Below are 20,399 nucleotides of genomic sequence, written 5' to 3'. Positions count from 1 at the left end.
ACATCAGCGACATAGTGACATATAGGTCGCTACACGAGCCTGCCCTCCTTCCTCAGGGGGGCCGGTTTAGCCACCTCTTCCAGGCAGCAGTTCAACAGCCATCGGAAGTGGGGCCCAAGAACACCCTGAGTCAAGAACCAGACACGATCAGACATACCATCCGAACCCGGAACAGTGTTCTTTGTCCCGAGTTTTCGGATGGCCGCGATCAGCTCCTCATCGGTGACCTTAGCTAGACAGGACAGATGTTCGTCTCAGGGACGTGGTCAATGCCCTTTTCTCTATAATGGAGGAAAGTGACCCTCGTCTTCCAGCGGATCCTAATACTTAGTCCACCGAGCTAAGAGTCACCGAAGAGGGACTGACTGCGGCTATCCGAAGTCTCGGAACGAAAGCACCGCCCCGGGTCCAGCTGGTATATCTGACAGAATTTGCGTCTTCCTGGGCCTAGGACGTCCTTAGTGACGACCTCTAGCAGCTTTTCAACCACAGTCTGGAAGTTGAACAATTCCCCTCTACCTGGAAGGTAGCCACAATAATTCTCCTCCGAAAGGTAGGTAGGTAGGTAGGTCCGCATACTGGTCCATTTGTCTTCTTGATGATGCAGGCAGATAATTTGAACGAGTACTGGCAGTTCGTATCGTCAAGCACCTGACGTGGAACAAGAAAAAATGACTGACATCTGCATTTTCTAATTTACCGATTTTATTGGTTTAATTGACTATAATTACCAAAATCACCGTTTTTAAATGAAAAAGTTGCACGGAAACAATTAATATTTTACACGATCGATATCTCAGATCATGTAACACCACTCCTGTAAAGTTTATTTTATGTAAAGTTTATATTGATTTTATATCTTGTCTGTGCACTATGTGCATACTTTACACATGTGTTTATACCGTCTCCACATTTTAATTTGCCTGCCATGACAGGTGGCATTGTACTTACAACGCGTGAGATTGAACTGTTGTTGCTCACGGACCACGACCTTTGCCCATATCTACAAAGGACTTGGATGGTCAGTTTTACTTTAGGAACTATTAACTAACTATCATATTAAATTCTTGACTCAAACGTATCATTCAGTATCAGATTCATTATACAATACAATATTGTTTTGCTTTCAAAATTCATATTATTTTTATCATTGCAAAATACTTTACAAAAGCATACTTATAATTGGTTTTTAAGTTCAATTTATAAAATGATAAAATCTATATTTACAATAATTTGACACATTATTAACTTATCATCAAGAAAAATACCACAATCGTACATTATTGTCCCTGTATTTTGTTGTGCTATCACATAGTCTCTGCCCTGAACTAGTAGCAATTATTGGTAAACTCTTATGTAAACTTATTCCATTTATACACTCGCGAGATAACTTTATTTTATACAATGCATTAAGATCTATGTAATTTATACTTTCTGGTAAATCCCAAACTACAATATTTCCATCTGTGCCACCTACCAACATAAAAACAAATTATTTTTATTAGTTTATACTACTTTCTAGTATAATTATTAATCAATTTACCTGACACCACTTGCTTTCCATTAGGCATGATATTGAACTGTATTCTTTGATTTGTATCAGACTGACGTCCTTGCAGAGAGTAAAGTAGAGTACCTGGATTACGAAGGTCCCAACATAAAAATTCACTGCTGCGTCTAACAGCTGAAAATAATTTTGTACCACAAGGACTAAACTCAATTTGAGTTACACCACTTCCAGTTTTAAAAGTACATAGTGGCCCACTTCTATATAAACCTACACATACACAAGTATAAATAAGTAATAAACATTATTCATGTTTATGTATTGATAGTGTTTTAAACAGATAAAATAAATCAGAATATGCAAATTTCTTGTGCAAAGAGAAATTGAAAAATCCTGTACAAATTTTGCAATCCAATATTTTGTTATCAAAGTATTAGCAGATAAAGTTTCTACGGGTGTGAATACATAAACACATATTTCTTGCGTGGTTTATAAATCTTTTGATAAATCAAATATTTAGAATATGATTAAAGAGTACTTACCAATATATTTAGAATATGTGCCAAAAGCAACTAACCCTGGCATAATTGGATTTTCTCGAATACAAGAAACTAATCCTGTGACATTTGGAAAATCTTTTTTAAATTGAATAGTATTTACTTGACGACCTGGCTGTTCCACATAAAAAATTCTCAAGGCGTTTTTAAAACCAGCCCATATTTCTTTGGCAGAATCAACAAACTGTACGCTGATTGAAGCCTCTACTTCATCAACTCTAATATAAAAAAATAATGAAGTGTCAAGTATGTTACATATATATCATTATTTGAGAATTCTCTTTCTCAAAATTTAAACTAAAAATTTTACATAGGTGATCATTTTGTATGCACATTAAATAAATACATGTTATTTTTATTTACATAATTTAGATTTGTTTTTGTTTACACAGATATCATCTTCGAAATTTAATACATTAGAGGTTATTATAGGTTATTATAAATAACAGGTACTTATTAAATTTTTTCAAACTTGATTATAGTTCTAAGTACTTATTTCGATACTAAGTTTTACAAGAATTTATTTAATAAAAAGTATTTACAAGTATACATGAATGTTATAAAAGATTTTTAGTTTGTTCTTTGTGCAAATCTCTAATCAATATCATAAATTATCATAATATATATTGTTAGACTTAACACTGTTAACCTCTTTTTATTGTGAAACTATAATACAACAAATAGTGACTACAGATATTTATGATACTAACTGATTGTAAGCTCGATACGTTGCTCGTAATTGTCCATTAAAAGCATCCCACAGATGTATAGGACTTTCTCTACTTGTACTCAAAAAACAACAAGTTGTAGATTCCCAAGAATTCATAAAAGGATACCAACAAGTATCATATATAAGTCCTCCTTCTTTTATAGTTAATACTGCTGGAAAGTTTGTAGATGTTGAGTTTGCAGAAATTTTCTCAGAATATAATTCTCTTGGTAGTTCATAAATTCGGATTCTAAAATCCTCAGAAGGTACTAATAGACATGTTCCATCTGGAGACCACTGACAACCTTTTGTAAAATTTTCGCATAAATTAGATGGTTGATATTCTCTAGTTGCTTCACATAACAATTTTGGTGAATCATTCCAGTTGTAATAGAAATAACTGGAAGAATCTAACACTTCAATGTCTTTTATATCTTTCTCATTCTTTACAGTGTTTGCTAAATCTTCTTTGTTTTGCACTGGTTGCAATTCTTCTATATTGGATTCATTTAATTTCTCATTCACTTCATCTGTTTGGGATTCTTTCAATGCTATTGTATTTAAACCTTCCTCTGATATTGATGGTTTTTCAAGTACCTGTAAATCTATCTGTAATATTAAATAATAAATCATAAATATTATTTTATAAGTTAAGTATAAATAAATATAAAACTTGAAAACTATAATTAATGTGACATTATAATAAATCTTTAAAATAAAAATATTAATTCTTGAACTTACCATATTTGAAGTAACAGGCTTCTTTAAAGTTTCTGTCATTTCTAAGCATTCCATAGATATTTGACGAACAATAACTTCAAATAATAATTATAGTATATAAAGTTGTTTGAAAAGTTTTACCCTTTTATTTTATTATATACACTATATTATATTATTTAATATGTTTACGATTTAACTGTTCGTTTACCATCTTGTTACTGTAAACATAAATTAAAGTAATAAAAAGAATTATATACAATAATATACCAAATGTATTGTTTTTTAATTTACTAATTAACATTTCAACATTAAAAATATTACGAATTACTTAATACTTAATAACCATTAGTAGAAAATTCCATAGTATGTTCATACATATGTGCATACATCTGATGCAGTAATTCAGCAGACCAATTTTTTTTTGTAGATACACATTGAAAACATTAGTAGAATGCTCTGATCAAGTGAAAAAGGGTGTCTCCTAGTCCCCAATTAGCCAAAATTAACTACAAATTTTTGGAAAATGAATAACGAAACTAAAGGAAGAAAGATATTTATAAAAAATACTTCAATGAAACAGGCCATATTTTTCTGAATTTTTAAAAGGAAAACCTCAACTAAAAATTCATTGCAGAATATTTGTTAAGGCACACTCCATTTTGATGTTCATAACATTAGTTATGCAAATTACCATTTTAACATGTGCAAGAAAACTCTGCTTAATGAACATTGTTCCAATGATATTACGCTAGAGAACCAGATAAGAACTTTTGATGACCAATTTCTTCACATTCAGATATTTTCCAGTTCAACTTATTTGGAAGTTATCTAACAGTTACATTAACTAGAGGTTCAGGTGCCCAATAACCAAGAATGTCAAGTTCCTTACTACCACATAGCAATTAGCTGGAGCTCTTTTTATATCAATAAGTAAAGAAAGAGCTTTTAAGTTAGTTCCCCCATTATTTTTTCTTTACAATTCTTGTTTCAATTAATGGCATGAAAACTGAGTCAGATTGGTAGCAAGAAACCTAGCATCTCTGCTAATAACTGCCAAATAGTACGTTTCTGCAGAAGTGGGTAAAAGTAGCATTTATCAAATGGAGTCTATGAAGTTAATATTTTTAATTTAACCTACATGTAATAGATTTGTGATGTGTAAAGAATAAAATATGTTACTAATTCAAGAATTAAGTTATTATTTATTAAATATATTTTATTATAATTTCAGAAAATGTATACTAGCTTCAACCCTAATTTTACAAAATACTAAGTTAATTGTATTTCACAGTACATATTTTTTGTATCTTGAAGTATTCAAATGTATAATGTACATTGTATATTTTCTTAAGTATTGTGTTGAATGCTATATATATTTATATTTTATATTATATTGTGCACTATATGTTGTTTGTTTCTAATATTGTACTGAGTGCTACATTATATGTTCTGAACATGTCAATGGCTTTGCAAATTCTATACTTCATATTTTAATGTATTTTCTGTGTTCTAATGTATTATATATATACATATATGTAGACAAATCAAAATAAGCAAACTGGTAGTTACATGTATTGAAATTGATCTTAAAACTTAATGAAATATATTTAATAAATGAAAGTTTCATTCTTGAATTGGTTATCAATTTTAATATTTAAGAATATAGAGTATTTCCCGAATTATTCAATAGTACCGATTTGTATGATTTTTAGTGACTGATGATTTCAATACGTTATTTCTAAATATGTTTAATTCCTTGATTACAATGTTTTTCATTTACAGCCATCATATATTAAGTAAAGGCATATTAAAGTAGCTATATTTCAAATATCTTTATCCTATGTGCATAATAATAATGTTTTTCAAGCGAATATCTAATAAGCAAGACGGTATACGATTTTAAGTGACACTCACTATATGTACGTACATTAGACGCATCAAAATTAAAAGGTTTGATAGGTTAAAATCGTTCTGTCAGCGTTAGGTTATCTATGTTCCTTAAAACTTCTTTTAGAATGGATAATTGAGATTTTACTATACTACTGAATATATTATATGTACAAAGTGTTTTAAAAGATCGGATAAAACGAAACATGCAAATTCCTTATGCAAAGAGAAATGGGAAAATCTTTTACCATGTTGTAATTCGGGCTTTATTTTCAAAATATTAGTTAAGGTTTACTAACGAATGATAATGTATGCTGTATTATTTCGGAAACATCAATATGTCGGTAGAAAAACATTGATGTTTTATCATCGATATTGGGAAATTGATATATCGAAACCATCGATGTTTTCTAATAGTTTTCAATATCTTTTATCTACAATTTCCTAACTTTTCCATGCGGTTGGTTGCTATAGGTTTCATAACGGCAGTTTAAATCTTTATATTCAATGTTTTGAATGTGAAAGATCTTTACTATTTATGCTGTACTCCAGATAAATGATTCCATAGAGTTAGTAATGGAAATAAGTTGATATCATTATATAAGGTTGTCCTGAAGGTTTTTTCGTAATTTTTATGCTCGACTTCTAGTAAATTTACTGAAATCTAGTAAATTTGAATATACACATTGCTACATAAAAATTCAAGTCAATCAATTAGTGATATAGATAAAATACATGAAGTAGTACTTTTTAATAAATTCATTAAGATCTTGAATAATTAAAGTGTCATAAAGTGTTGCGAATAATATGAAATATATATATTTTTCAGATACATGATGATGATAATGTAATACTTGGATTGGGTGATGTAGAGAATTGTTGATGACATACTACAGGAATCACGACCATCATCATCATCGTCATTAGTATTTACAAATATTAAAAAATCAATGTATCAACTAACAACAACAAAAGTTCTTAAAAACATAAGAATTCACACAAGTAAATTTTCTTCAATTTTCTTTCTTTAAAAAAATTATATTTAATTTCACTTCATTTACAGAGGGAGGATTTGGTTATAATAAAATCACTAAATCTATGCCTTTCTCAATACTAGAAACCAAAGGATTTAAACAATTTTTAAAAGAAATAGCTTTTCAGTATACATATTTTGTAATAGTTTAAAAACTAAAATATTATTGAAACATGAAATGTTTTTCACAACTGATTAAAGAAAAATTACAAAATAAGACAAATATTATAATTATGATTGATATGTAAACAATTAAATGAACCTTCTTTGAACTAAATAATTATCTAAAATATAAATTATCTAATATTTAATATAGTTTCTTTTCTTCTTTTATTTAGATATTAAGCGAAAATTTATTTAAAGTTTGGGAAGAACTAATATCAGTCTACACAAATTTATATGTTTTGCCTTTAAAATACTTATCACCTATGGCTACTTTAGTATCGTTAGAAAGATTATTTTTAAAAGCAGGCCATTACAATCTCTGTCTACTTTAAAAGCAGGCTTAATATTATGTCAAAGAAAAAATTTCTTGTTTGAGTCAGTGTCAATTAATATTTTTAAATAGTTTGTTTTTAAATAGTCTATCAGACAAATATTAGTTTAACTAAAGCAGATTTGTTATGTTTTTGTTTTTAATGTAAATAACATTTTTTAGAAAATAGATTGTACAAAAATTTAATTGAAATTTCTAAAAAGCCCTTTGTTATCCTTATTTTGGTAATTGTTTATATTAGGGGTCTCAGTATCGATTTTGATGAATTTGATATATGTTGTAAAACTCAATATTCTGAACAACTTTTTCCTATACACATAACTACTGCTCGATGGAAGTTTTCAGTGAATGAAAATCAAAATACATTCTGTCCTAAAGGCATTGAGTCGTGGTATACCTGGCAGAAATCTGAAGCAAAGGAGACAATACAAAAAAGGCACTTCCTTCCAAAATTCTAGCAGTAATAAAATCTATATATGAAGATCTAAGTCAGAACAAATTGTTAGAACATTATGTAGGTCGATGCACGCAAAATAACAATAAAAGTGTGATGGCATCATCCACATTTGTTACCAGAAGGAAATTCAACTGCCGACCGATTTCTACAAGTTTTCATATCAACTCCAATCGGTATATATATGATCCTTTACTAATTACCTAATGTTCCAGTGTATGAGGCAGGGTCTGCTAGGAAGCTGTATTGATGAGTTCACTAGCAGGCTTGGGATGGAAACGCACGTTCTTCCTTCCTTTTTCCATCTCACTCGCTCTTTTTTCCTTCATCACATTTAGAAACCGCTATAATAAAAGTTTAAATAACTTGATCTTGGAAATAATATAAGTAAGTAATAATATAATTCGTTGTGAAACTCACTTCTCACTTAATTTAGAGTTTCTTTTCGAATATTTCTGTATTCCTTTACCTTTTTCCAAATTCTCAACGTTTCCTCTCCCAGTTTTGAATATTACAAATTTTAAATGCCTTTAAAAAAAAAAAAAAAAAAAAAAAAAAACCGAATGGGTATAAATCAGATCTCGGCGGGCATTTGTTTCATTCTTTTCTACCAACCCATTGTTCTGAAAACTTATCTAACCATAAGCGAACTAGTAATGTATGGTGTAGAGATGTTCCATCTTGTTGAAAATAAAAATTTTGATTAACTTTTATGGTTTTCTTTGCATCCATTTGGTTTTCGAAAATCAGTTTATTTTCAAAACAATAAAGTTTTGTTTGTATGGCTTAATTTTCCATTCTCTACTTTGAGAGTAGTGAAACTAAAAAATTTGTATTGTATTAAATATTTTTTTAACGCGAACTTTGATAACGTAACGCACGATGCGTGAAGGAGTTGGCCAGTCTCCACTATACTACCTTTTACTCCTTCCAATCAGTGATTTAATAAAATTCTGGTATGATAGTTTCAAAGGTTATTGTAATTTAATACAAATTAAATTATAATAAAGGTATTGAAACATCATTTCCCTGCCAATAAACACAAAAAAAAAATAATGATAGGTAGGTGGACTTTGGTACACTATTTAGAACAACAGTAGCGGATCCACGCTTGTGTAATTTTATATATTAAACTTCGACGTGTGTGTAGCATGTTTTATCGTTATTCAAATGATCCGATACTTAAAAGACATTTCTTTTTGTCTTGGAATTATTCGGGAGGAGTCTCCAAAACAATTTCGCAGTAAAAACAATAAGTAATGAAATTGATAATCCTTTTTAAAATCAATTCCTCACGCGAAAAATTTAAATGTCTTTTACTATTTCGCAACTTGAAATTTTATTATCAAGGTATAAGTAGTTAAGTATTACTAATGGGAGTTTTGGTACATACTACGTATTTGAATTTCAGTCAGCTGATTGTTCGTCGTACAAGTAAATACATGCTTACACAAGAAGATGGTATCCATGACGTTCGCAAACTTTTAAACTTTACCCGCTTATATTTCGAAACTGTATTTTTAGATTGTAAAATAGAAAAAGATCTTCCAATTTATATTGGTCTAAGAAATTAATCCTAGAAAGAAGTCCTATATTTTCGTTAACATTTTGTGTGGTCTTTATGTATTGTTTACTGCAAAAATGCGATACGTTAATTTTGTATTAAATAATATTACCAAATTAATCACAAATTTTAATTAACTGTATTGTATAAGTATACACATACTAATTTGAATGGAGATTTTTTAATTATATTATATTTACATGAGTGAATATTGATTATTATCCTGTTTTAAAGCGTGGTTAATGATCTGATCTACAATAACCAATACAAGAGAACTTGCGACCATTTAAGTTTTATTACTGTTGCAGACACCACTGATGAAGCCTTATATAAAATTAACTTAAATTATTTACAATCGTTAAATCTTAATATTTATAATTTACGAAGTCAAAGATATGACAATGACTCGAATATGTGTGGCAAACATAATTTGCTTGATAATGAACTTTTATAAAATATTATTGATACAAATTCTGAAGCTGTCTTTGCTTCATGTTCTGTTTGCTTATTAAATTTAGTCCATAGTTAATGATTCGGTGAAAATATCTTTTGAAGTAGTTGATTTTTTGATCTTCCAAGAATTGTGTAAGTACTTTTCCGTTTGTACTAAGCGATGGACTATACTGAATTATCAAGTCAATAACGCAAGCTAAAGAATGGAGGTTTTATAAAGAAATATTTCAGACAAAAATTATGTATATATTTATGGAAAATAAGATTCTGAAATAAAAAATATAGGTTTATAATAACGATAGTGAAAGAAGTTGACCCAGACATGACCTTGAAACCGCTAAAAAATTAAAAAATTAATAATGCTATTTGAATCCCCTCTCAAAATTCTGAAAGATATATTCTACTTCTTTTTTAATGTATTTATTACGAGATACTTCGTTGTGTCAATTTTAATAAGATACCCTATATAGTGGAAGTATATTGGAGTATTCAAATTTTAATTAATTAATTTCTTAAATGTGATCTAGAATTAATGACGTAATCTAAGTATTACGTCTTGCGTAATTAACTTTTGTTTCGTTTAACTAACATTCTACATCTTTTAGGGTGTTTCAAGCAAATCGTGTAAAGAAAAAAAGAAGATATTAGAAAATCCAAGATATGATTTGAATATGTATACGAGTATAATTCGAGTATACGTGTGTCACATTAAAATAACTTTTAGTATTGGTAATACAATATACAAAGAAAACAATCTCATTTTTTGATGAAATTACAGGATAATATTGGATTTGAGTAATTCGTAACATTAATAAACTTAAAAAAAAAAAGTAAATATTTTTATTTTAATTTATTGTATTTACTAACATTATTGAATGCTATACACGTGTTTGTATAACATTTTTTCTTTTCATTGTTAATTAAGACGTCATTATTGATAGACAAATATTAATATTTAATATTTATAATACCATTTACAAATACATTCAACCGTTTTAACCTGTTAACTACTTAAGAATTTATGAACAGTATTAATTAATTTTTTATGTTATTTACGAAATATAAGGAACCTGGTGAAAAATGATTTAAGAAATCGCTTTCCAAAAGTAAACAGTTCGTAATCATATGACATTTTCTAGCGAATGAATTTGGTACTGTTTACGAATATGTCAGCAAACTTTCTTCATACCTGTCCCCACTACTTACCGAATTACTATGGACTCTGCCCTTTTCCTTGGTATTGTGAAGCTTATGGTAGGTACATAATCAGGGATTTCAAAGACCGTTTAGGAAAACTGTTCTCTAAAATGCATTTCATGATTGAATGTGCACTGTATACCATTAAATTAAAAGAAATATACTTGCATTGTAATTGAATATTTAACGATTTTTTATATCGCTAAATATTATTCTGTGCAGAAAGAAAATATATATTAATATCAGCTATACTAATGTTATAGATTTTAATAATTTTTTAAAATATTATATTTCTCAAAGGAAAAAATAGTAAATCTTTGTAGTACAATTAACCTACATATATAGGAACATTTACACGAAAACAAAGATGTACGTAGTACATGTGAAGCAATATACCTAATTAAACAAAACTAAAAATATTTTTGATTTGTTTATTAGAAATTTTACAATTAAGACAATGTTGAAAGTGGTTTAATTTAAATAATTTTACTCTATTCTTAAAAAAATATTGGTAAATTTTGGATACTTGTAAGACTAATAGTATCATACCCACATAACAAGTTCTACTATAAGTTGTAATAACCCTCGTAACCATAACATTGTAGTTGATAGAGACATTATTTATATATGTTTAATAATAGTTTAAATATATCTAAAATGTAGATAACTTGAATTTATATTATTATAAAGTCAGAGGTATTGATAAGAATTTCATTTGGAAACGATTGAATGTATAAGTAAAACCAAAAATCATTATGGCAACGTGAATTTGATGCATTTATAGAAATTGAGGGTTATGCTTTCACGTTTGATGCGCGCACGCGTGTACTACACGGTATATGGGAAATACGGGTGGCAAGTAGGGAGGAAAATTAAGAAGAATGGTTGGGACGTCGATGAACGAACACCCCTGCTCAGTGGTCTATTTCAGTGACGTGGGTGCTTCCAAGGTCATTGCAGAAGCAAAACTGCTACGACACCTCCGTCGCGATGCCCACGCATAAAACGTGGGTGTAGTACCTACAAAGTGATTCAACAGTGATGTCGCAAAATTTATCACGGGCGCCGTTAATTCGTTTCACATTTTGCAATAAACATAGATGATCTACTCTCAAAATTCCGTGAGAAAATTCTATTTAAAATTATATCTTAAATGTACCTGTTTCTGCTTACGTTATGCATTTACAAGTCATATAAACTTCTTAGTATGCTTCTATGGTGTTTACTAGAAATTTCAATACTGTAATTTGTGGTGTAATTAAAGAAATTGTATGTTGGAATCATGTTTATTAGAATTCTTTTCTTGCAAGACTTTTTTTGTATAGTTTATATAGCATGTCAGTAAATGTTGTGGCATTACTTTTGAATCATTCTGTAGAAATTGTACTTAACTATCCCCATACGTTATTCTAATTCAGAGAATTCACTGCGGACAAAAACTTTCAAGTCTTCTTTTTGTGTAATAGAACTAATTATTAGAGTAAAGCACGAATTATTTAGTCAAATATTGATTGTAATATGATCATTATAATACGCCATTGTTTATATGAGTACATTTTCTACTTATTTCTGGAAATAATAAATGTTAGTAAGATTTGCGTAAATTGTATAAAATTCTTGTGAAAATACGAAGAGAGTACTTTGAGTGTAATGAAGTGGTCTAGATTCGATTAACTATTCATAGTAACGAAGTTATGCATATTCTATTAACTATTCATAGTAATAAAACCACGTAGATTTGATCAACTATTCATTGTAATAAGGTTATACTAGTATAGATTTGGTCAACTATTCATTGTAATAAGGTTATACTAGTATAGATTTGGTCAACTATTCATAGTAAATAATTTGCAATTACTACTATCATGAAGTATTGTAAAATTATATTTATGAATGTTAAATCATGAGGTTCGTAATTTATCTAGTAACAATTAATTAATTTAGTTTTCCTCGTGTCAATGAAAAATTCATATAAATATGTGTATTATTTAATCTTGTTTTCAAGTTATAGCTATTCTTATATTATGATAATTCTTAATCATAAATTGAGCTAGTTGAGCCTTTCGAACCTGTTATATAAGCGAAATTACTTAAATAAAGTTATATTCAGTAATGAAATTTCATCCCCAGCTATTTCTACAAAGCTAAGCAACTGCACGTTATTGGAGTATAAAAATGGCTATATTTTGGACACAAGGACAAATAAGACAAATATTTCTATAAATTATTTTTATTCCTTTTGAATCTCCAATAAATTATTGAAGTGTATTCTACATATTACGATATTCGTATATATAAGCTCTAAACAATAAGAATTGTTTAATCCAACTCCAATGAACAATACTTTTTATTATATTAATTATTAAAGAAGACCACTAAAGAAATTCTTAATATATCGTTTTTACACATTTGAGAATTTTATATTTTTATACAATTTTTAAAGTTTTCGAATCTTACAGTAATAGTGGTAGAACCTACTTGTAACTCTCATTTAAAATAACTTTTTTGTAGGTGTGCATAATTTTAATTAAAGACAATTTATTGAATTGACTAAAGTAAGTAAAGTTCCATTTTATTCTCATATTACAGGGTTGAACTCTTGCGCGTGCGTGTGTATGCTACAAACAGATTATTCAACGATTCTCAATATATCCACCTACTTGTACGCCTACACGCGAGTAATTCTCTACGCCCACACTTTATACTCAACACCTTGCAGAAATTTACAAACTTTTGCCCAATGTTTTATCTTGGCGCAAAACTTATTCACAAAAAGTACATTAGTGCCAGAATGTTTGCGAAGATTTTACCGAAATACATGCAAAAAAAATCATTTCCATCATTACATATGTTTTCTTAACGCAGAGTTTTCATGAAATTTCATGCATTAATGAAAACTACATTGTTATATTTGATATTATATATTTATGAGAATATTATCAATAGTTTCTTGAAATTTTTCCTTCGAAAATAAGTCCAAACATGATCTTACTTGCATTATTTTTAATTACATACATTTGAAAGTTTTTAAAAAATGATTCGTGTAACGTATAAGTAATAACAGTTTAAGTACGGTCGTGTTTGATCTTATTATCAGGATAATTTCATTAATCCACTAATAATAATTTTTCCTTACAGTTTTTCTAAAAGATTTTATTTTGAATAAATGGCTGTTATATTGTTATACGTGTGACATCAGTATTTGAAACTCGGCGACCGAATGCCTGTAATACGAGACACTCGTTGTTACGCTCACTCCTGTTGTATCTTGCTCACTCTTCTTATCAGACGGTTCACACGAGGCTGGGTCTTAGTTCGAGATAAAAAAGATCAGTTCTTGGAATAAATTCACGACCAACCTCGACTATATGGGAATGTTCGGTTTTGATTTTTCATATATAGTCGGGTACTACTGTACCAACGAACTACTGGTTATATTTTTGCATCCAAAGAATAGTTATTACTAACAAAATGCAATAAAATATCTGAAGCAGAATGTTGAAAAGGCAAACATTTTGTCCCTACATTTTTTTTTAATACAAATTACATTTACTTGTTTCTTTTTCTTTTATACGAAATTTACACTACCTGACTATGTAATGTACTTAAAGTTGTTATCGCATAACTATGGACATCATTAATGAATTTTTGACATTTAATTAAATCATGGAAGTTTCTTTACTTAAGTACAGTATCAGAAACACTGATAATTAGTTTAGGTTTAACATACCTCAATATTGGAGTCGCGAATATTAATGTGGAAGAAGTGGTCGAAGTAACCATGATTATTCTTTTATATACATTTACTAATTATTTATTATGTACATTTTAAGAATATATTTCTCAAACGGAAATTATGACAGACTACAGAACAGTAACAAAAAGGTGTAAACATTGTGGTGTGTGTAATAATTTACGTACCTCTGTATACATTAAAAAAAATGTTACTAATTATAAGTACACTCATCAATAGTATTACGTGAAGGGAATATCGAAGACGTCATTTTCTCTTCATAGGATATTCCAAAACACTATTTTCTTTAGAACGTAAGAGGTGTTTGATCAAAATGTACAAGAATTTAAAACTTGTTTATATAGCCAATAGAAAGATTGTGTAAAAATATATTATATGAATTAAATTCTTTTATAAGTTGTACTCATTTTATATATTATGTATTTTTGTAAGATAAAAATAGAAAAATTTGTTTGAAATTTCTTTAATTATTCAGTCCTATACTATTTTGTCATATTAAAAGAAAAAGAAAGGAAAGGTGTAATAAAGCCCGAGAAAGGGAGGAGACGAGATGTTCTCGATCGTTAAAAGCGCTACAGCGCCCCACCACGTGATCCTCACACCCAAGGCACTCATTCATAAACCTGTGCTGCGTTAATTCTTCATACACCAATTGATGTTTCTAGGAGAAATCATATCTTTCAAAATTATATTTTATTCAGATTTATCCATGCATTAAAATATTACATTAAAAGAAAAATCTTCTGAAAACACTAATCAAAACTTGTTTTTTTTTTTTTTTTTTTTTTTTTATAAAATTTCAGTCTTATATAGGAATAATATAATTTTCATACAATACAACTTTCATTATTTCCGGAATGAACGCGGTATAACCTGAAAACAGGTGATTGCCTTTAAAACAACAAATTAGAAATGTTTTATATAAAGCTTTGTATTCGAGAATGTAAATTTTAAAACTGTAACCATTATGCTTGCGAACAATAAACAGTATATTTCTTCTAACTTGGAAACCTAGAATATTTCCGGTTGATTTGGTGATCCAAAAACCAATTTGGAGAAAATTATTGTACGTTTCAAAAGAGCGAATATTCTGATAAACATTTATTTTCACGGTTAAATTTTACGAGGTTTCAAGATCCTCAACATTTAAAATTGTGCAACACATTTTTCTTAATGCAGTGGTGTTGCTCATAAAAACAACTTCGACTACATAGAATATGTTGACCATCAAAGGACTTTGAAAAATAAAAATTACGGATAGGTAGGAAAAAAAACTACATAACATTACGTGTTTTCGAATAAAAATATGTACCCATTTTATTTCAGAATGTATATAAAATGATAGTTTTGAAGTGTTAATGGTACGCGCAACTAAATCTTTCTAAATAGTTGAAAATTTATTTACACACACGTTTAAAGTATAAATTTACTTTCAATACTGCCGAAAGTGCAAAACACACGTTCGTTCATCCTTTTGGAAAATGTATAGAAATTAACGGCAATTCAAAATCAATAATCTGAATAACAAAGATTCGTGGAAAAAAAAATATATATTATATTTTGGAATTATTTCTTTGGACTGAAGCGACCTTCTTTCAAATTCTATGTACATACATACCATTTACACTAGCCCTACACAATCGATAATAATATCTATTTGTACCACTACTGAAAACGTAAAATATTGAAAAGCAAAAACTTTATATTAATAATAAGTAAAATCCAGCACATACTTGGGTACTAATCCAAGGAAGAATTTTGATTCGAAAATATAGCAAGTATTATGATTCGAGGAATTGAAAAATCAAATTAGTGTATTAAATAGTGTTCAGTTCGATCTTTCTAGTATTTCTATTATTTTTCAATAACAATAATTGTTAGCTCACGGTTGTTTATGACGATCGCGGTGACAATTGTCTCTCTGCGGAAAAAAATCTTTATTATTCTGATCGAGCCTACGATATCTCAAGGTCATTGTTGGTGGGATATAAATAAAAGTAGAATGGCTGTATGACTGTGACAGTATAGCTGAATTCGCATTGAGCGGTGGCTCCATTCATGATTTCGCAGCGCACGCGCTCTTCCATCTCTTACATGGAAATTGTTCTACCGGATGGCCGACTATGTAGGTACATGCATACGTACGCCGTAGAAGGTACTGCAACTAAACTCTCTACATTTTCGAATGATTCAACGGGATTAAGCTTCATTTCGTAAAACAAAGTACGCGAAAGGAAAATATCTTCGCACACGTCACACATGTACGTATGTACGGAAGACGAATTCGTCAAAGTGACAGAGTTTGTGAAAGTGATTGTGATTGCAACGAATGTTTTACTTTTTTATTTTTACCGCTTACAAATCACTTCTACATGTACACGTTGGATCATTTATGAAACGATATTTTTCTTCTAAAAAGATTTCCATTGATATCCATTTAAAAGTTTTTTTACAGTAAAACTTGCAAAGAAGGTCTATAGCCTTTTTTTTTTGTTCGATTAATCACTTATTTTACACTTCGTAAATATTATAATCAATTCATATATTCGATTCAATTATTTCATTATACATGGATTCGTGTCGTTGTATGTCGTGTACATTACATTGATGTTAAGAGAAGAATAAAAATGTTGGACTTATCGTCGAGTGGAAATCACAACCGTAAATTATTATTGGAAATTAATATTTTGTACTGCATTGTCTGGATAATCGTAGTTCTGAACTGAATTAATAGGGATTTAATGTTAAATGAAATTCATATTTTAAACTGAAAAATTACATTAGTAACAATTTTCGAAATTACGATCTTTTAATGTTTGAGACAGAAGGTGAGAATATATTAGAAAAGTAAAGAAAGATAGGGTAGATACGAAGAAGGGGCGAAATTGTTGTGAGTTCCACTAAAGAAATGTGCGGGGGTGAGAATCACCAATTCGAATGAGGGGTAAAAATGCATTCTTTCGATTGGTTGAGAGAAGTCCACCGGCTTAGCGGAAGGAAAAGGAGAGGGGAGGGGTGTTAGAGTCGAGTTTCAACGAGATTTAGTCCAGTAGTCGAATTCAAGAGTTCAGTGCGGATCGGAGGCTCGACGCGTTCAATATTTTGTTCGACGAGCACGTGTCAGATACCAACTAATTTAGTGCAATCATTGTGAATTTGTTCATGGATCCTTGCGGTTATCTACATGTAGCGAGTGCAAGATTAAAAACCAATTGATCTTTCAATTTTTGTTTCTTTCCGCTTTATAGTTTTATCGCTGTTTTGAAATTATTATTCAGTAGTTTTAAAAGTGATATAATTGTTGCTTTTTGTTTCAACGAAACCAATGATCCACTGAATGTTTAGCATTTTGCGGAGTGCTCCAGTGTGGTGAAGGTATGTATGTATATTTTTGCTTTTTTGTACCAATTTGCTTCTTTTGTATAATAAACGGTAAACGACGAAACAAATGAAATAATAGGATCATACATTGATTTCATTTCGCAAACTCACGAAATGAAAGAAAGCAACAATCTGGATCGATTTAATGTATAAAACGTAATGTTTGTCTAATTTGTTGATAATTGCTACCGAGTTGAAGAGAGTGTAGCAATTGGAATTTCAAATTTGCTTGGCATGGGTCAAATATGTTCGTTTACGTTTCCGTATTTGTGTCGTAAAATGTTTTCCTCGGACGACATTGAAATTTGAATAAGAGGGAAAGTACTTACCTATCACGGCGCTGTACAACGACAGAAAATAAAATTCGGAAACATTGTTCGTTTTCATTATATTAATTATGATTGTAATAAATAATTTAGAAAAGAAGTACAATAATATTGTAACGAAATATATGCAAGTCTGTTTCTTTCAAAATGTTTTTAAAAATAAATCGTTAATAAAACATATGAAAATTATCAAAAGTGAATTTCGATAAGTAGTTTTATAATGAAATATTTGAACAATATTTTGTTTTGGACATTCATAAGGTATAGAATATATTTTTAAGTAAAATTAAATTGTGTGAACAAACGTATTTGTAAATGATACAAGTATGAGTAACGATTATACACGAGATACTACAGAACTAGGCCTTTTTCACAAATTTTTGTTAAAAATTTTATTTCCTATAATTTAATCAATCATCTAGAAAATACATATTTGGTAGATTTATAATACTTCGGTACGTGTTTGTGATTGTGTTTGTGACAGTCTATTGACGTCAATGATACAAAATTTGTACTTACCCTACTGTCTATAGTTATTATTTACTAATTACTAATATATTAATAATTACTATCAGTAATTATTAATTATATTGTTATAACTTTTTTAATTTGATTTCATAATTTAATAATTAGACGAAATGTTTAAAATAGATAAATTATTTATTAAGATACCAAAAGGGTCTTTGATTATAGTATTTATCATAAGTGTATTGATTACTTTGATTATTTATTTTACTTTTTTGAAGAATTACAAACTTAATTCATCATTAAAACAATAAATTAAATTTTATTGTATGAGGTTTTACTTAACAAATTAATCGGAGCACTATATTTTTCGAAAGTATGTAGATGTGTATTATTCTTTGCGTTTATGATTCTCCACGATTCGTCGTGTTATAGGTTACTTCGAACTTTTAGATGACAGATACTCCACTTTCTCTTTCTTTTTGACCCCCGAAAAGAATAGTAGGTCTAACCCTGGTCGCCATGGCGATTTCAAGGATAGCACCCTCTAACTGCTGCAGACCAGCTGCTGGAAAAAGGAAAAGGGAAAAGTTTGCAGGCTAATATGTAGCGTTTACTTTCCAAAACTAATATAAAGCCAGACTTTGAATTCCGAAAGTTATCTGCAGAGTGAATTTTATTATTTAATGTAAACAGATAGTGATAAATTAACGGATAAATAATAGAACATTATAAAATGGTATTTATTTTGTTATAATAGGATAAAAACTAGTGAAAACTGTTTAGTTTTCATTAACGGAAGAGTACCGTTTGCTTGTATATACAGTAAGCCTTCGAATTATGTGAATTTGTAGATACGCAGTTGTATCCGCAGTTGTATCCGCAGTTTTACATATTCTGCATATATATGTATGTATTTACATATTAAATCAAATTTTATTTTTCCCAAATTTGCATTTTATGAGGAAGTATAAACATATTACTTGTTTAACTTTAATTAACATTCAAAAATTAAAATTGTATGCCAAGAGCATTTAAGTATTAAGTATTTAATAAAACGCATTACGAGAGCGATTTAATCACATAAGTAGATTTACTATATTTTTAGTCATCTTCTGCTAACGTATCTCAAATTTCTATTCAAAGAAAATATTGTACGTTGCTAAGAAAATTTTACTACTTCCATACACTCGTCCGGTAATGGAATGTTTTTGCCTGAATTTAATTATACAAATGTGGAAGATCTTTATAGGTCACGGAATACATATAATTACACCGTGTCAACAAGTTGTAGCTTGTAATATCCCGATAAGTCTAATCATTTTTGGAAAGAAATAAATCACGCGTAATAATCGAATTTCATTATTCATTTGTTCCCTTTTATGCTTCTTTTTACGTGTTAATAGATTGACATAAACTAATCGTGAAACATTAATTGTATTTATCCAGGCATTTCTGTAACGAATAACTGTAACCAACAAATTTCAATATTGCTGGGCAGACTTGACTGTTTATGAAAACAAAATTTATAATAGTTTAGTTAAATCTTGAATTTTGTTCTGTATGAATTTTTACGTGAACTATGAAATTGTAAGAAATCTATTCCATTCTCAATTGTTGCGTTGAATGTTGGATTAGTATTAAAGACTCACAAGAGGAAATTCGATAATTCTAAAATTTAACAAATTTGGAACTGAACTAAGTTTTATGGCTTTTAATATTTTATATTATAAAAAAGAGTTTTAAAAGAAATGTATTTTATTAGAATTGTGTCATTAACGAAAACAAAAACTGTTACGTTGTTAGCGTTACTTGAGCTACATTTCTGCAGTTTCAAATTCTTTTGAATTTTGAAGTTGTTGAAGGTTCTGGGTTTCGAATTGGCAACATTGGATT

At 29.1% G+C, this 20,399-nt stretch overlaps 2 protein-coding genes and 1 long non-coding RNA gene across 17 annotated transcripts in view; 2 read left to right on the top strand and 1 right to left on the bottom strand.

The window, feature by feature from the left end:
* Nucleotides 1-811: 811 nt before the first annotated feature.
* Nucleotides 812-7,900, bottom strand: Wdr79 (Telomerase Cajal body protein 1 homolog). Of its 12 annotated transcripts, XM_076304007.1 has the most exons (8): nucleotides 5,680-5,913; nucleotides 4,185-4,561; nucleotides 3,837-3,999; nucleotides 3,515-3,711; nucleotides 2,775-3,382; nucleotides 2,050-2,282; nucleotides 1,544-1,777; nucleotides 812-1,473 (listed from the first exon to the last, which is right to left on the bottom strand). In XM_076304007.1, exons 4-8 carry the CDS (start codon nucleotides 3,566-3,568, stop codon nucleotides 1,256-1,258), a joined length of 1,347 nt encoding a protein of 448 aa, XP_076160122.1. In that variant the 5' UTR covers nucleotides 3,569-3,711; nucleotides 3,837-3,999; nucleotides 4,185-4,561; nucleotides 5,680-5,913; the 3' UTR covers nucleotides 812-1,255. The 12 variants fall into 12 exon arrangements, with proteins under 12 accessions (XP_076160122.1, XP_076160185.1, XP_076160177.1 ...); XM_076304070.1 differs by lacking the exons at nucleotides 3,837-3,999; nucleotides 4,185-4,561; nucleotides 5,680-5,913 and adding exons at nucleotides 7,567-7,707; nucleotides 7,833-7,900; XM_076304062.1 differs by lacking the exons at nucleotides 3,837-3,999; nucleotides 4,185-4,561; nucleotides 5,680-5,913 and adding exons at nucleotides 7,567-7,707; nucleotides 7,784-7,875.
* LOC143143145 (uncharacterized) lies at nucleotides 5,450-7,782 on the top strand. Of its 2 annotated transcripts, none has more exons than XR_012991033.1 (3): nucleotides 5,450-5,949; nucleotides 6,210-6,382; nucleotides 7,288-7,782. It is a non-coding gene; the product is annotated as an uncharacterized LOC143143145 (long non-coding RNA). The 2 variants fall into 2 exon arrangements; XR_012991034.1 differs by having other exon boundaries at nucleotides 5,450-5,985.
* An 8,625-nt stretch (nucleotides 7,901-16,525) lies between the features above and the next one.
* Nucleotides 16,526-20,399, top strand: part of Wech (tripartite motif containing 71 protein wech) — a 38,380-nt gene continuing 34,506 nt past the window's right edge. For 2 of the 3 annotated variants that reach the window (XM_076307522.1, XM_076307508.1), the window contains exon 1: nucleotides 17,421-17,706. The gene's annotated coding sequence lies outside the window, so the exon portion shown is untranslated. Of the gene's footprint in view, nucleotides 16,593-17,420; nucleotides 17,707-20,399 lie in introns of those variants that run through there. The other variant, XM_076307514.1, reaches the window with a different exon arrangement.

Source organism: Ptiloglossa arizonensis, chromosome 1 (assembly GCF_051014685.1).
Source record: "Ptiloglossa arizonensis isolate GNS036 chromosome 1, iyPtiAriz1_principal, whole genome shotgun sequence".
Taxonomy (NCBI): Eukaryota; Metazoa; Arthropoda; class Insecta; order Hymenoptera; family Colletidae; genus Ptiloglossa; species Ptiloglossa arizonensis.
The sequence above is the reverse complement of the archived record's forward strand: the minus strand, read 5'-3'. Positions and strand labels throughout refer to the sequence as shown.